This window comes from Zonotrichia leucophrys, chromosome 2 (assembly GCF_028769735.1).
Source record: "Zonotrichia leucophrys gambelii isolate GWCS_2022_RI chromosome 2, RI_Zleu_2.0, whole genome shotgun sequence".
Taxonomy (NCBI): Eukaryota; Metazoa; Chordata; class Aves; order Passeriformes; family Passerellidae; genus Zonotrichia; species Zonotrichia leucophrys.
In genome coordinates, this window is record NC_088171.1 from 150,615,735 (window position 1) to 150,632,980 (window position 17,246).

The window sequence follows — 17,246 nt, forward strand, 5'->3', positions numbered from 1 at the left end:
TCCAATTCCCCTGCCAGGAACACTTTCCACTGTCTCAGGTTGTTCCAAGCCCCATCCAACCTGGCCTTGGGCACTTCCAGGGATGGGGCATCCACAGCCTCTCTAGGAAACCTGTGCCAGGGCCTCACCACCTTCATAGGGAAGAATTTATTCCTAATATCCAATCTACATCTACTGTCTGTCACTTTGAAGCCATTCCTCCCTGTTATATCACTACATGCCTCTGTCACAAGTCTCTTTTCTCTTTCCTTTTGAGTCCATGGACCTTGGCCAAGTAGAACTGGTGGGTAAAAGAAAAGGAACAAGAAAAAGCTACAGAAACATCTGTTTTGGTTTAACTCCAGCCAGCAGCTAACCTCCCACAGCTGCTCAATCACTCCTTATTTGTTGATGGGGTGGGTGAGAAGCAGGAAAGGACTTGACTCTGTGTAAGAACTGCTCAGCAGTAACTAAAATATCCCTGCATTATCAACACTGCTTTCATTACAAATCCAAACCACAGCCTCATACTGGCTACTGTGAAGAAAATTATCTCCATCCCAGCCCAAACCAGCACAGTTTCCTACTCCAGCTTCACTTTAAAAATAAACAACCACAGCCCCCAACAACAAAAAAAGCACCAAACAACAGAAAAATAACACTCCAAGACCCACCAGAATGCCCTCTTTCACCGTGGGCCATCTTTTCTGTGTTATTTCCACACCATTCTCTGCCACATGAAACCAGCACAAGCAAAGCTTTACACGATCAATACACATCCTACCGCCATTAATCACCAACAGGAACGGAAAGAACCAAAGCAATCCTGACAAAAGGGTGTCCAGCTATAATAAAAGGATGGAAGAAAAGGTGAGGATAGATGAGGGGAAAAAAATGAAAAGGCTGGGACAAAGAAAGAACTGCAACAATTTAAAATAAACTCACAGTCCATCCTGCAGCTCTTGAGTATCGTTTGAGGTCCCCAGGGATCGAAGACTTCTCTCCAGAGAGGTCACTGTCAACAGCAGAGAAAGAAAAGATAAAGAAACAGCACACCTTTTCAGAGAGAGAAAAATATACTGGATCTTAGTTCAGATGTTTGCCTTTTAATTTTTTTTTTTTTTTAAATACAATTAAGTACTTGAACAAGCAAGCTATGAGAGAAAAGGGACAACATCTACCGGTGGCCACTGCCACAGAATGATAAATTGAGTTCTTTGGAAGCCTGAATGGTGAATCCATGTAAAACTTGCCATGACATGATGGAATATGATCCCTTGTCAGGAAAACCTCAGTTCCATGGACCTTGCACAGATCTCTGACTCTTCCAGCCTTGAGGTGACACAGAATTGTGCACTGAGCATTTCCAGCTGGAAATGTGCCCCTGGTGAAGAGGCAAGAAATTGCATAAGAACTGTTTATTGCTCTGAATTATAATTAAGAGGCAGAACACTGATGTCTACTCTGGTATCTTCCATCTCCTCGTTCAAGATGCTTAAACTCAAAATGCTTTCTATCTTTTGGCTCAGAAAATATGGAGATGTGATTATCTCCTGTGCTTGTGCTCAACAACTTCTTGGGGTTTTTCATCAGAAGAAGAGAATACTCTAAAAGCAGTTGGAAGGTGAAAACATGGTTTGCTTTGTAATTTTCAATTACTTCAGATTTAAGAAATATCTATATATATATGCATGTGTATAAAAAAAGCAGAAATCTAGGAATACTGTTGTCTTTTTCTATCCTTTAATTTCACTGTCTCAATTCACTTTCAAATTAACAACAGGTCACTACTTTTGGACTTAGCACAGCCAGCAAGCAAAGCACTTCACGATTTCCCACAATGGAAAATGTTAAATAAATTACATTCTTGATATTTACATGTGGGATTTCTTTCAGGATATTTCCAGTTGTAAAAACCCATAACCCGTTATCAGTCACGCTTCAATATTTAAGGATAGAAAGAAGAACAGATTAAAAACATGGTTCAATTATTTCTGCAGAAATTTAAGAAATCCTCTGTTTTAATGACTCTGCAGACTTGGACTTGGCCTGTAATTTTGAAAAAGTCACTTAATTATATTTCCACTGTCAGACAAAATCCTCTCTTCTCTTTTGGGCTCTGCTGGCTTGACACCAAAAGTCACTAAACAGCATAAAAAGTAACTAATGTGCCTGAACTACATGAATATTCAAAAAAACTTTGAATACCACCACATATTTCCATCAATGCTAGTTCTCAATAACAGATTTTACTGCAGAGCTTGGAGATTCAGTAAGATAAAGCCTCAAGGAATTGTCTGTAACTGAGGTAATAATTATTTTTCTTTGCTGGAAGCACAGTGTTCTACAGAATAAATTGGAAGTTTTCACTAATAACCATTTGCTTCTGTAGAAGGACACCACTGACCCTGCAGAGATCTCATGAATACTATAATTCCCTCTTTCCCTCTCCACAATCCTAACAAATCAATTTCCCTTGGAATCCACAAGCTGTACAGTTCAAATACAAAATTTTGCATCTACTAAAAATACTTTTTGGCCCATGAACCCGTTGGAACAAAGCAGAGTGTGGTCCTTGGAGAATGGACAGCAAGCCAAGGTAAATAAACAACTTGTGTGGACACTGAATTTGTAAGAACAAGTTAATGGCATGTGTGCAATTCCGGAACAAAACCAGCAGCTACAGCCTCCATGAACCTTTCTAACCTGACCTGCAAAAATAAAGACAATTCAAAGTGAGTTTTACTGCCACTGCTTGGGAGAAGACTGGAGTGGGAAGCAGTTTTGCTCCTGAACAAAACACTTCAAGACTTCACACTCAAGCCATTTTACACTGAGGCAAATCCAGGAGCTGTCAGATTTGTTCAGCATTTTGGAAAACCTACAAAAAGGTGAAAAGAATATGAGATATGAATGCGAGAGGTGAGGAAAGCATTCATCAGTTAGATGAGAAAGTGATCTGTGATTAAGGTCTTATCCAATAATTTTACCTAATATTCCAATTCAAACACAGTATTCAGACAACTCAATAAATGTCAGTTGTCCCAGAATGACAAGATATGCACACTGGAGGAGCCAAAGGTTATAATTTGATATAGCCCTTAATTGGAAAACAGCAGGACTAAAACTCCAACGTGACTTTCCTAAATCTCAGGAAAGCCAAAAGAATCCTGGGCTGCATCAAAAGAGTGGCCAGAAGCTCAGTGGAGGTGATTCTCCCCCTCCAATCTCTTCCCTCACTGCATCCAGCTCTGGAGCCCCCATCCAAGAAGGATGATGACCTGTTGAAGAAAATCCAGGTGGCCATAGAGATGATCACAGGGCTGGAGCAGCTCTGCTCTGAAGCCAGGCTGGGACAGCTGGGATTAATCAGAGAAGAGAAGGCTCCAGAGAGGACTTAGAGCACCTTCCAGTGCCTAAAGGGGCTCCAAGAGAACGGGAGAGGAACTCTGGACAAGGGCATGAAGTGATAGGACAAGAGGGAGATGATTTACAGGTTCAGACTGTATATTAGAAAGAAATTGAATTTCCCTGTGAGGGTGGGGAGGCCCTGGCAGAGATTTTCCAGAGCAGCTGTGGCTGCTCCATCCCTGGAAGTGTCCAAGGCCAGGTTGGATGGGGCTTGGAGCAACCTGGGATAGTGGAGGGAGGATGTCCTTGCCCATGGCAGGGTGTTGGAACCAAGTGATCTTTCAGGTCCTTTCCAACTCAAACCATTCTATGCTTCTATAATTAAATCTGAGCTACTCTGGGCTAAATCTAACTTGCTTTGACCAAGAATGAATTTATCAAAATCTATGCAGCTCTTGTGCTGGATGTGGAAAATCTCTCTCAATGTACCAGTTCTGGTCATGTGAGCAGTAATTTGACCAGAGGAGCAAAACATCAAGCTCAGCTGGAGGGATGTGTGAAGCCATTCTTAAAACAGGAATGTCGCAGACATCTTTACATTAAAAATCTTTCTTTAAGATTTTTTCTCCTGAGAAGCTGAGAGGCTTCAGGAACAAAATGTAAACAATGGTTATCTGCTGCTGTGGAATGCAACAGGTGGATCTGTGATTGGTCTCATGTGGTTGTTTCTAATTAATGGCCAATCACAGCAGAGCTGACTCAGACAGAAAGTCTGAGGCAGCTGCCTTTGTTATCATTCTTTTCTTTTCTATTCTTAGCTTAGCTAGCCTTCTGAGATGAAACCTTTCCTTCTATTCTTTAGTATAGTTTTAATGTAATATATATAATAAAATAATAAATCAAGCCTTCTGAAACATGGAGTCAGATCTACGTCTCTTCCCTCATCCTAAGACCCCTGTGAACACCATCACATAGGAATCTTATTTTAAAAGTCTTGTTCTTTTGTCATTAAAAGGCACGCCCAAGTGCTCCAGAATGAGGCACACGTTGGAGCTGCACTGATTTACTACACGGAGAGCTTGGCTCCCAGTTGTCTGTGCCATTGCAATCCTCAGATCAATGGGGGATGAGGAACCATCCTGAGATGGCAATGGAGACTCTATCACACCTGAAGGATCCAGGAAAATCCTTTGCTCAGCCTTTAAGATCAAGGTAATGGGACTGCACATGGCACCAACCAGTTATGGGCAGTCATTAAAGAGTGAGGAGCAGGAATTAGAGAGGCAAGAAAGCCATTAGAGAGTTCAGGTTCTCCATCTGGCCAGCACAGGCCTGATTCCTCCAGGATATCCTCCACTGACCAGGCAAGATGCACCAGAGCAACTCCATTTAGGAGTGTTATTTATTGTACTTACTTATAAGATACTTACTAAGAGGCAGCTAAAAGCTGCACATGGAAAAAAAAAAAAAAAAAAGGTCTAGATAAAAGTATAGATAAAAAATAAAGCCATAAATGAGACAAATTCAGCCAATATTTGAATTCCTTTTTGTGTGCTGATAGGAAGATCAACTTAACAAAAAAAAAAATCCCCAAATATGAAAGTTGCAAAAGTCAAGGCACTATGTGACAACCTGGTCTACTGGAAGGTGTCCCTGCCCACAGCAGGAGGTTGGAACAAAATGACCTTTAAGGTCTCCTCCAACCCAAACTATTCTATGATTCAATGAACCTTCCTTATTTTCAGCAGGGACAGCCCCAAAAGATTAAGAGAAAGAAAGCAGGTGCAAAACTTAGGAAAAATCTCCCTCTACCCTTTCATACTTCCATAATAGATGGCATTAAAAAAAGTCTATAAGCTCACGACCTGGCAGGAGAGTGATCCAGTAGCATATAAAAAGAACTAGCTGTCCTGGCTAAAATTTTTATTCAACAAATGAGGAAGATTTCCATTTTCATGGCAGAAAAAGGGAGCAGGAAGCATTTATAGGTGAGAATAATCACAATCAACTCAGAGCTGTAAAATCCCCCTTGGTCAGGAAGCAAGTCCTGAAGGGCCCAAGAAGAATTTAAATCACCCCAAAGGCTCAGAATTCTGTAAAAAGAATAAGGACAGCAAAGAGGGACAAAGCACACTGTGTTTATTACTTCTGCAGTGTTACTCAATAAAATTCAATGGTGCTTTAAAATCCTGGTACAAAGTTGACTCCTTGTTTCATTAAAAAAAGTCATTCCCCAAAGACATAAAAGGTATTGCTGAGATTGGCCTCAAACCTGGGATTTTTAAAATCTAAACAACAAAATCATAACATGGCCAGCTCCTGCCAGCTTGGAACAGCCTGGCCAGGGAAGGGGTGAATTCACAATTCCTGGGAATGTTCAAAAATAAACTGAAAAGGCACTTCCCAAGGTTTAGTGGCCTTGGTGGCATTCAGTCAAAGCTTGGACTTGGAGTTTTTGGAGATCTTTTCCAACCTTAACGATTGTATGACTCCACAACTCTATGATCTTCAGCACCCCAAAAGGGACAAGAACATTTCAGGAGCACACTTAGATCTCCAAACACAACAGGGAACCTCAAAAAACCCAGGGAGGCTGCAGCAAGCCAGGAAAAGGAGAGAAAGAGGAGTTGTGATAGGATTTATGCAATTTGTAGGATGTTCAGCACACCATGCCCAGCACAAAAGGAGTAACCCCATCACCTGGTGAGCATCTGGAATGTAGCTGCCTGTTCCTTGCTCAGCCACAAACAACATCACTGACTTATTTTCCATGCTCCAAGCCAGAGCTTCCTGAGTTTTCTGAAGGAACTTTATACTACAGGAAGAATCATGGGCATTCTTCCCCATTTTCTAAGCCTAAAAAGTTCTTTACCTAAAGTGAATTAGCTCTGCCAAATCTCAGCACTACACTCAACAGATTTCTCCTGAAAATCTCCCCACTTTTTGGGGGAGAGACTATAAAAAATAAACTGAATGAAGCTGATTTTGTCAGACAAAAAAAAAATATGGGTAGTGAACAGAGCAACAACAGTAAAGTATCTTATGGACATTTCCTCTGCCTGAAAGCACTTTAAAAGGTATTATAGATTCATTGATTCATAGATTTTAAAAGCCATAGAGAGAGCAATTCTGAATATCCAACCTGATTTCCTCCCATAAAATTTTGTCCCATCACTCCCCATCAAGACTGGGGACTGCAGCTGGACTAAAGTATATCTTATAAAAAAGACATTTGAATCTTGATTTAAAGGTTCCCGGCAAAGCCAAATCCATCAAGCCCCCTCCACAAGCAGTTCTAATGGCTGGTTATCCTAATACAGAAGAATTGTATTTATCTAGCTTTAACTCTTATCTCCTGATCTCCTCCTATGTGAGAACAATAGATTAAGGAGCCCCTTGTTATCTATTTGATATCTTTCTTCCTAGAGAGGTACTTGCACACCATGATTGAGTCCTCTTGGATGTCTCAAACAGAAATTTGGATGGCACAAATTTTAAAGTCTGAGTTTTAGACATCAAACAGTTTTGGCTTTTCTTTGCACCCTCTCCATTTTTGAAAAATAGTTATAAGTGCAGGTATTGTCATTATCTGCTTCACAGAGCACTCAGTTCAGGCAACTCTTAAGAGAAATACATCATCACCATCTCAAGAGGGGAAATAACAACAACAGTGGCTGTCAAACACGAATTGAAGGGGTTAAGGCAATTCTAACAATGAATTAAAACAGAAATTGGGTCGCGGTATTTCAAAAGTGATGTGCCATTCACCTTTAGGTTTTCTCAGGATAAAACTCCACTGTGGAGGGAGTTGTGCTGGAAGCACAGGGGCACATCAAGTCAGCCCTAATCTGACCAGTTTGAACAGGAACAACACACACACTCATGAGAAGGCTGCACAAATTCAGTCTGAGCCTTCAGTTTGGAAGCAGAAGTGCTACTACCACTCATCACTGGCATTGTCAAATTAAAACTATTGGTGCTGGAGCAGCTAAAATTGGTGCTAATGCAGGTGATTCTGTATTTTATGGTGTGGTTATTCACCCACCTGAAAGCCAAGTATCACAGCTGGGAGGTTCAAGCTCCCACATAATCCCTTTTTTACATGGGATGTGTGTCACCAATTCAAGGGTCACCAATCCCTTGTAGTCATAGAAAAATTGGTGCTTGAATTTTCCTGGCAGATGAAGCACACACAACTCATCAAAAGTGGAGACAACTACATTTTAGAAGTTTTTAATTCTTAGAACATCCCTGTTCTAAGAAGGATCCTTTGCTACAACAACCAGGGCTTCACCCCTAGGACACACTAGGGGAGAATTACACAAATAAGGAGGCACTAAAATCCCTTCCCTACACCTAGGTCAGGCCTGTCTGTCACCCAAGACACAGAAAGAACAGAAACAGAGGCTGTCCAGATGATTCCAAAGCAATTTCCAGGTCTATTGTAAAATCAGCACTGGTAATTTCAGATCCCAGCCTGACACTGGCATGTTTTAGAACTGGGGTACAATGGCATTACCTTCCACCCAGCAATTTCAGTTTATATCTGTCTGCAAGATAAATTCCTCCAGCCTAACCCACCAAAACTGATGAGCCAGAGCTTGTTTCAAAGGAGGGAGGACTCTGCATCTCTAGGAGCTGGGGAGATACCCCTGCCCAACCTAGAGACTGAAGAACAGCAGAATTTTGGTGTTTTTCTAAGGGAGATATATGTTTTGCAAGCTCATGTGACAGGCTCTGAGCACAGCAGTGCTGCAACATATTTGAAAATGAGCCTCGCTTGTTCCACCTTTCTGAGCTCTCAGCTCTCTATTGTAACAGATGACACAATTAAAAATAGAAAAAAAAAAAAGGATGTGGTCTCAGCAAGGATTGGAATGTATCTGTGCCTGTTGGATGGAACATATGGTGGAATATTTTTACATCTTTTAAGGAGCTGTGTGTTGGACATGTGCTGCTGCTCGTGAGATGCAGCAGCAGAAAAGCTGCATTAATATTTGCTCCCTGACAAGAGGAGCTGCCAGGGGCTGTGGCCATGCACAGGAATCATCAGCAGGACAGCACAGAAGGCACCAGGAAAGCTCTGATTTTACTCACCATTGGAATTGATTCGGAAGACATTGGCTGAAGTCTCCTGAAAAAGTTCCTGCAGCTCACTGGGATCAATCTGGGTGGCTGCAAAGAGAAAAACAGAGAAAAAATGAAGTGTTAATACTGGACACCACCAATCACTTTGAGAAGGGGGATGGTGGTTTGAAAAGGGATGTAGATTCCTGCTTGCTGCAGAAATTTAGCCCAGGTAGGGTGGACTGATGCTGCTTTACACAGGGCCTGGTGGTGGAACTTGCACAGGACAGACAAATCCAGCACCACCAGGAAGTGAAGATGCTGCTGCAACACAGTGGATATAGCCCACATGGACTGAGATGGCATTTGTAGGGATTATCAGCAACCTGAATACAAATAATTCCATAAATCCTCATTTATCAAGTGGGAGTATCAGAACCACGAGTGAATGAGAAGCCCCAATGCCAAGTGATGGCTACCCAGCACTTTCCAGAGCAGGAGAGCCCACAGCAGGTCCTGCTGTGGAAAAGGCAGTGAGCAGAGGATACCTGCTCTGTGGGGTCAAAGCTTTTGGGGCAGGAGGGAACTGGGAGCTCAGTGGGATTCCTCTCCTAACCCCCAAGAGAGGTTTCTCTTCTTACCATTCCTTCCTGATAGCTCAAATGCAAGGGACAATGTATCAGTGCCAGGAATTTTTACTGCTGGTGCACAGAAAAATTCTCGCAACTTCATTCCCAAGGTCCTCACTTTAGCCAAGGTATTCAAATCTGCCCTACCAGGAGAACACTGAAGTGAGGGTTTGAATATTTTGGGATTTCAGGTTTGGTGGAAGGTGGAGTGGAGTTTTTTTTGGTTGGGTGGGGGTTTTTTATTTTTGTTGTTGTTTTTTGGCGTTTTTTCTTTGTTTGGTTTTGAGGTTTTTGTTGTTGTTGTTGTTGTTTTGTTTATATAGGATGTTTATATAGGATGTTTTTGTTTGTATGTGTTTTTTTGTTTCTTTTTTTTTTTTTTTGGTTTGGTCTGGGTTTTTTTGCTTCATTTCCCAACTTTAAAATCCCTGAAACTGTCCCCAACTTCTCCACAGTTTCATCACCCCCAGAGAAAGAGTCATGTGATGCTGGACTGAGCTATACTAGAGAATCACAGAATATTTTCGGTTGGAGGAGATCTTAAAAATCATCCAATTCCATCCCCTGCCATGGGCAGGGACACCTCCCACTATCCCAGGATGCTCCAAACCCCATCCAACCTGACCTTGGACACTTCCAGGGATGGAGCATCCACAGCTTCTCTGGGCAACCTGTGCCAGGACTTCCAGACCCTCACAGGGAAGAATTTCTTCCCAATATCCAACCTAAATCCACCTTCCTTCATCTTAAAATCATTAATTATGCTGTATTAAGTCCATCTCACAGAGCAAGCATACAACACACAAATAAGCTTTAACCAGGCATTTCAATTTTGATTGATCACAGTCACCAGAGAAACACTCATTTGTAATAATGTCTTTGTCACCAGTTTCACGTCAGCAGCTTTCCAGATGATTTTTTTTTATTCTGCCCCTCCCACCTGTGTCAGCTTTTGTGGGTTTCCCAGAAACTTTGGTCACATCCTGAAGAACCCCAGGGCTTGTCCACCCAACAGAGCCCAACAGCCCCTGTTATCACCCAGCTGCTCCTCTGAGGTGAAGCGTCTCAGGCTCAAACAGGAGCTGAGATTCATTTATTTAAGTCAGCAGACTGGAATTCTGATTTACTCTGCATCCCTTCACCAAATTTCCCTAAGCTGCTAAAGCACCACACACCCAACCTGCACTTGGCAGAGCAGAAAGATAATGATGGAGCAAGGCAAAGATGAGGAAAACTGGGCAAAAGGAGAAGCCTGCTGGGTGCACAGCTCAGGTTAGGGCTGAGAATGCATCTCCCAGTGCTGGAGGAGCAGCTGCATGTCCAGAGAGCAGAATTTCCTCTGCTCCTTGCACTCACTGAAATGGCTCAGCCCCGTAACAGCTGTAAATAAAGTCATGGATCAGCCTGTCAGCATGACACAAATCCAGGGTATTAAATGCTGTTTAATCCAAATGCACAGGGCCTCATTGCTGGAGATTTTCCCACTCTTCTCTTCCTGCAATTTCTCCTAAATCAGCTGTCCCAGACACTCCTTTCCTTTGTTCTATTGTGACCGGGTTCACAGGGATCCGAGGATGAGGGAAGAGATGAGGATCTGACTCCATGTTTCAGAAGGCTTGATTTATTATTTTATGATATATATTACATTAAAACTATACTAAGAGAATAGAAGAAATTATTTCATCAGAAAGCTAGCTAGGAATAGAACAGGAAGGAATGATAACAAAGGTTTGTGTCTCAGACAGAGTCCAAGCCAGCTGACTGTGATTGGCCATTAATTAGAAACAACCAACATGGACCAATCACAGATGCACCTCTTGCATTCCACAGCAGCAGATAATCATTGTTTACATTTTGTTCCTGAGGCCTCTCAGCTTCTCAGGAGAAAAAAATCATAAGAAAAGGATTTTTCATGAAAATGTGTCTGTGACAGTTCTATAGAGGAGGCTGCAGAAAAACAGAAATTAGTGTGGGCTCTCCTGTCCCACAGGAGTTTCACTTGTTACTAACAAACTCGCATTAAATCCCTGGTGAAAAAGCAGCACAGGAAAAGATCTTTAGGTCTTTACAGACTGTGATTACCCCCATTTTAGGAGTTTTTAATTGGATTTTTAGGGTGCTAACATGTTCCAGAGAAATCTGGTCTGCACATTTTGGGATAGAACTCATTTTGGATGGGTGGGGATTTTTTTTAACTTTTTTTTTTTTATTTATTCTTTCCTTATAAACAATAAATTTGCCTCAAAAGATTTGTATCCTGGCCCAGTGATTCTGAATCTACATGCACTGAGGTAATGAACAACGCCCCAGATGAACCATGAAGCAACCAAACCAAGGGTTGGGAGTTCAACTGGAATCACAGCTGGGAATTAAATCCCCAAATAATCCAGACTGCAGACTCCAGTGTGCTCCCACATGGGGACACTCCTGTCCAGCCTCCAGCAGGTGCCTCTGGAGTCATTTCAATGCCAGAGTCACAACAAGAGTCAAAATGAAACATCCCAAACATTGCAAAAGGAAGGAGAAGAACCAGTTTCACTGAGAAGAAAACCCAGAGCAACACTGAGAGCCCAGAGTTGCCCCATGGAGTTAAAAACTACCAAAGAATTCAGGTGCTAATTTGGGAGGGTGAGATTTATTTGTATTTGTTGGTGCAAGATCAATTTTCTCACCCTGTGCCACAATTCCCTAATGGGAAAGAGACAATGCATGTGGATCGCACTCTGAAATCATGGAAATAATTCATTTTTTAAGCCTACACGTATTCATTGTAGACAAAATTATATAAATGGAGGAGGACTGTGAGGTTATAAACTCCTCCTCAAAGGCCTCTCAGTCCACACCTATCCAACAGCACCCACAATCACTCTCACATCAAAAAAAAAGCAAATTAAACCCAAAAAAAACCCCAACCAACAAAACAAATTTAACTTTTGTCCAAAATTTCCAAACAATTACTTTGAAAATGCAATTCAAGGAGAATGTTTTTTTCCTGAGAAGATTGCACTGTATCTGGCTTGCAGTTTCCTGCCCCTAGACTTTTTATTTCACGTCACAGCATGCTGCCAGTTCTGGCTTTTATTTCGTTTTTATTTTGCAAAAAGAAAAGAAAATAGTAACAAGGAAGGCAGTTTTAACTACTCCAATTTCAAGCTCCAACACATCAAGCCGAGATGTTGTAACTATTCATGGAGGATGCAGCAGCTCAAGCAGACAAACAGAACAATTTAAAAACAGCAGCAGAAAGCAAAGCAAAAGTGCCTCTGTGCTACCAAGCCAAAGAAGAAAAACCAAGACTGAGAAGTAAAGTGGATGTGAAGTCTGATGAAAAATTAAATATCTTTGATTACATCAAGTGAATACTTAAATATTATGATTCCCCAAGAAGGATTAGGAGGTTTCTGATATGCAATAAGCGATGTTATGCATTAAATACATGCCCTGACACAAACAGAGTTCAGGGACACAGCTGGGAAAAAATGACTTTTATTTGCACTGGGATTCCTCAAGGCTGTGAAGGCTTTACAGTGGATGAGTTACAAAATCCCAGATGCAAATGGTTTCTCCTTTACTGCCTTAAATGGATAATTTAAAAAAAAATAATTGTACTGTTTCCAATTATTTTTCCAGGAAAATCACCTTGGATCCCAGGACAGCCCAACTTCCTCTGCTAGCAGTTCAACCTCCTCCTTGCCTAGCATATACTGATTTCCTGCTATATTCATTGCTGTTATATTTATTTTTATTCGTAGAAATCACAGAATGTTTGGGGTTGGAAGGGACCCTAAATATCATCTGGTCCTGCCACCATGGGCAGGGACAATTTTCACCAGACCAGGTCACTCAAACCCTCAACAACCAGCTCCTAAAGCAGCAGCAAACAATGGCATTTCTGATATTTGCCTATTTAATTTTTCTTTCGTTTGCCTGAAACCTCCCCAGGCACCCAGGTAAGTGAAAGAGATGGAAAAAAGAGTTTTTCAATACCTGCTCTGCCAAAGCAAAGTGTGTCACGAGACCTCAGCTGTGAGTGGGACCTTGAGGAAATTTGTGACTTGGGTGTGGAGTTTTAGCTCAGAAATTGCAAAAATCTGGACAAAAATCTGTGAGGCTGCAGCAAGTTTAAATCCATCCATGCAACATAACCTCACACCCATCTGCTGGGCAGGGGTGGCCTCTCGCACCTCTGTGTCACCTGTGACACTCTGGATCAATGCAAAAAAGGAGAAAGAAAAGAAAAAAAAGGAAACTGAAGCATGGAATCAGGCTGGAAAAAAACCTTTGAATCCAACCATTAACCAAACTGTGTGCCTTGAGTGCCACATCTACATATCTTTCAAATATCTCCAGGGATTTTGACTCAGTCACTTCCCCTGATATCCTGTTCCCATGACTGATGACCCTTTCATTGAAGAAATTGTTCCTAATATCCAATACAAACCTCACCTGATGAATCTTGAGGCAATTTCCTCTTTTTCTACCATTTCCTACTTGGGAGAAGTGACAGACCCCAGCCTGGCTGCAATCTCCCTTTAGGGAATTGTAAGGAGTGGTTGAGAAGCTTAAAAATCCAGGCAAGCCTTACACGTGATTTTTGCAACCACTATTTCAGAGAACACTCAGAATGCATCACTTTCCACGATTCAGAGCAATTATAATTTTTAATTCACCACAATTCTGTCTACAGGAGACAACTCTGGCTGAGGAATGGCCAGTGGAGGGATGTGGTAGAGCAAAATAGAACTCAAGGACTAAAACAGACCCAAGCACCACCACCAGCATCTTTGGTAGGGAAAGAAGAAATCCCAGCAGGAATTTATTTCAGTTCCTCTTCAGGACAAGCCAAATAAGATGCCTGACCAGGCTTATAAGGTCCTGTCTGGAGTGAGCTGGATAAAATTAATATAAAATTAATGTAAAAGGGAATTGCTGGAAGTCCAGGAAAACACTCATGGCAAAGGAACCTACAGGAACATGCTTTCACTTAATGTTAATGAAAAGCACCCGTGTTTGCCACGTTAATCTTCCTTTCCTATTAATTATTTCACACTAATTTGGAGCTCCTAATGGCTTTTCTGCAGCCAGGTGAAGTCAATTCCCTCCCTGAACTCAGTTTTGCAGCAAACTCAAAATAACCTAAAAGTTGCAGAGAAGAAGCAACTGTAATTAAAGTAACTCAGGTAAAATGGGGGAAAAAAGGAAAAACAGGACAAGAATTTGATCTTTCTATTTACAATACCTAACGTGGCTGTAGCAAAGCAACTCAGCACCCCAAACTGCCATGGATTTATCACCAAAGCACCACCAAGAATTCTATCTATGGTCTGGTAAAGAAAGTCACAGATTTCCTGCATCTCCTCTCCTTTGAAAGCTTTAACTGAGGTTACAGAAACTCCCACAGAAAATTACTTGGTCTCCAAACTCCTCTTTTGTGCCATGAAACACCTGCAAGGAGTGAAAAAAAGCAGGCAGGAAGCAACCTGCTCACTCTGATTTCAAACCATCCACCCCAAATCCTGAATTTACCTCCAGCAGTGTGGGTTCAGCCCCACCACACCCAGCACTGTGGATTAACCCTTTCACAGCTGAGTTGAGTGGATGAGTCTCACCCATCCAGCACCTTGTTCCTCCTCCAGGACCACTCAAGGCATTGCAAAGCTTCTGTTCCCCTCTTTTCACACCATTATCCAAGAGAATAATTCCTCATTGAAGACTGAGATCCACAATGAGAGCCATGAAATGAACTCCAGGGAGAGGAAGAGATTGATTTTTTGGCAGCTGGACAGAGAGGAAAAGAGATTCGCTCTGGAGGAAAAAATGTGGTAAATTCATGTCTTTATTTTAGTTTTTACACAACAGTTGGCATTAAAGTGAAAAGGTGGAAGAAGGTGAAGGAGGCTGAGGACAAGAAAGAGTAAAGAGAAAGAAGCAGATTGTCATGTAAGGAAGAAAATGCAAAAGGCAAGAAGTGATGGGGGTACAGACACCTGCACCCACCCCAAACCTTTCAGCCCTTTAGTCCCCAATACTCAAAAGCTTCCCAGGGCGTTCCTCCCTGTGGATTCTCTGGTGTCTGATCCCATGTTCCACACAGCCCTTGGTTTCTTCCACTCCCAGAACACTGTTTTGGTCTTCCACTGCCTTCCCCTTTCATACAAACCACAGGAACCTTGATCCTCCTCATCACCTCTGCTCTCCTGTTGACATTGGTCAAAAAATTCTTCAACAAACACCAGGACAGAAAGGATTGGCCAAGGATGTGTTTGAACAAAGTTATTTTCCTCAAAACAACTAGCTTAAAATAGAAAAGGAAATGGAAGAGAATGAAAGAATCATGTGTACTGTGAAGTTGCTCCTGGTGTGCAAGCTTGGGAGGTTTTTATTTCCTGCTGATGAAATTTGAGTGAAATAAGTGATAAAGGGAAATGTAAGCAAAAATCACACTCATCAGGCAATGTGGCTTTCATCAGTGCTGTAAAATGTGAGGCTGTTTCACATGGAAAATCTCTGAGGCTCTTTGCTACAGCTTTGTCCAAAAGGGCCTGGGTCTCCTCAGCATGGCCACAGCACAAAGAGGGGGCACGTTTGGAATTACAGGTGTGAAAATTGGGATGAAGCTGGTGTTTGCACCAATCCTCCCTCAAAGCCCTCCTCACACAGCAGGGTCAGTGTGGTCAAGAACTCAATTCCCCACGGGTTAACTCAAGGTCTCTGTTTGCATTAACACTTATAAACTCTTGTTCTCTTTTCTTTTTTTTTTAACTTTTTTAATCATCTTCCTGATTTGTCCAAGTTCCCTCAAACGTACAAAATACATTTTTCCTGGTTTTAGAAATGAAGTTTTATCTGAAGGCAAAATTCCTCTCAGCTGGAAGAACATGTTTCATCCCACCCATCTAAAAGGGAGAGGTGTTAGGTAGTGAAGTACCTGCTTTCTCCTCCTCTCCCTATGGGAAAACCAAGACTCATAGAATTGATTGAGTTGGAAGAGACCTACAAGAATCACTGAAGTCCAACTCCTGGCCCTGAACAGGACAATCCCAAGAATTACATCAAATGTCTGAGAGCATTGTCCAAAAGCTTCCTTGCCTCAGGCTTGGAGCTGTGACCACTGCCCTGGGGAGATGTTCCAGTGCCCAACCACCCTCTGGTGAAGAAACTTTTCCTAATATCCAATAAACCTCCCCTGACACGATTTCAGACCATTCCCTCAGGTCCTGTCACTGGTCACCAGAGAGGAGAAATCAGTGCCTGCCCTTCCATTTCAAGGACATTGCTCCCACCTCACTTCCCCACCAGATAACACTCGTAGAAAAAATACAGAGAAAATGAAAGTAAAACCAACACATCTGCTTTCACTGAATAGATTTTTTTTTCCCTTGAAAGTCCTGCCACAGCTACAGCAAGTTGGCCAGAGGAGACAGAGGTTTCATAATCTCTAGGCCAAATTAAGTTCAGGGCCTAAATTCAACAAGTGGATAAGGCCAAGGAGGCAAAGCAGGCAGGGAGAATCATTTCATGTTGGTAAGGATTCTGCCTAGGGTCCCATTTTTGTCTTGGGCTCTCTGAAACAGTTTCAATACCTAAACCTTTTCCAAACCTCTAAATTTACACTTAATTAACACATTCCCAGAGAAGTTGGTGCAGTGTCCTCAGAACAAATGCTCCTGGTAGAACTTGTAAGTTTTAACTGGAGCTCAACATGGGTCTTTCTAGGAAAAGCCTAGAAAATAAAATATAAAAGGAGCCCTGAATACAGACACAATACACATTTCTGAGAGAAATAAAAAATACATTGCCTATCCCAAGGGAAGTCTAGGAAGCCAAGGAAAAGGGCTATTCAGGCAAAAGTTTCCCATGTAATTAAGGCTAGGGAAGTGGGACCAAAACTTGGCAGCTTGGCAAGTGTATGTGCCCTTGGTGGCAGAGCAGGCACTGCAAGGGACACTCCAGCCATGGAGAATTATCCCTTATGGAATTCCAGAAGGTAAATGGTGAGCATTAATTAGCACTAAAAGTCAACTTCAGAAATTAAAGAAAATACAGGATTTAGAAAGTCTGTCCTGCACAACCTAGCTGAGGAAAAAGGCTGCACACAATTCCTGCACTTCCATTTAAATCAGCAAAGAGATGATTTTTGTCCTAAACCACTAAGAAGAAGCATTAAACCCAGAAGTGCTTTGCCTAATTCCCATCTCCCATGAGGGAAACAGCCCCATG

The 17,246-nt window shown here is 42.0% G+C and overlaps 1 protein-coding gene across 7 annotated transcripts in view; it reads right to left on the reverse strand.

Annotated features, from left to right (window-relative positions):
- Positions 1–17,246, reverse strand: part of TSNARE1 (t-SNARE domain containing 1) — a 471,893-nt gene that overhangs the window by 308,132 nt on the left and 146,515 nt on the right. For all 7 annotated transcript variants that reach the window (XM_064703638.1, XM_064703641.1, XM_064703642.1 and 4 more), the window contains 2 exons: positions 8,428–8,505; positions 925–994 (listed from right to left, as the gene is read on the reverse strand). In XM_064703638.1, coding sequence (XP_064559708.1) covers positions 925–994; positions 8,428–8,505 — 148 coding nt within the window. The remainder of the gene's footprint in view (positions 1–924; positions 995–8,427; positions 8,506–17,246) is intronic.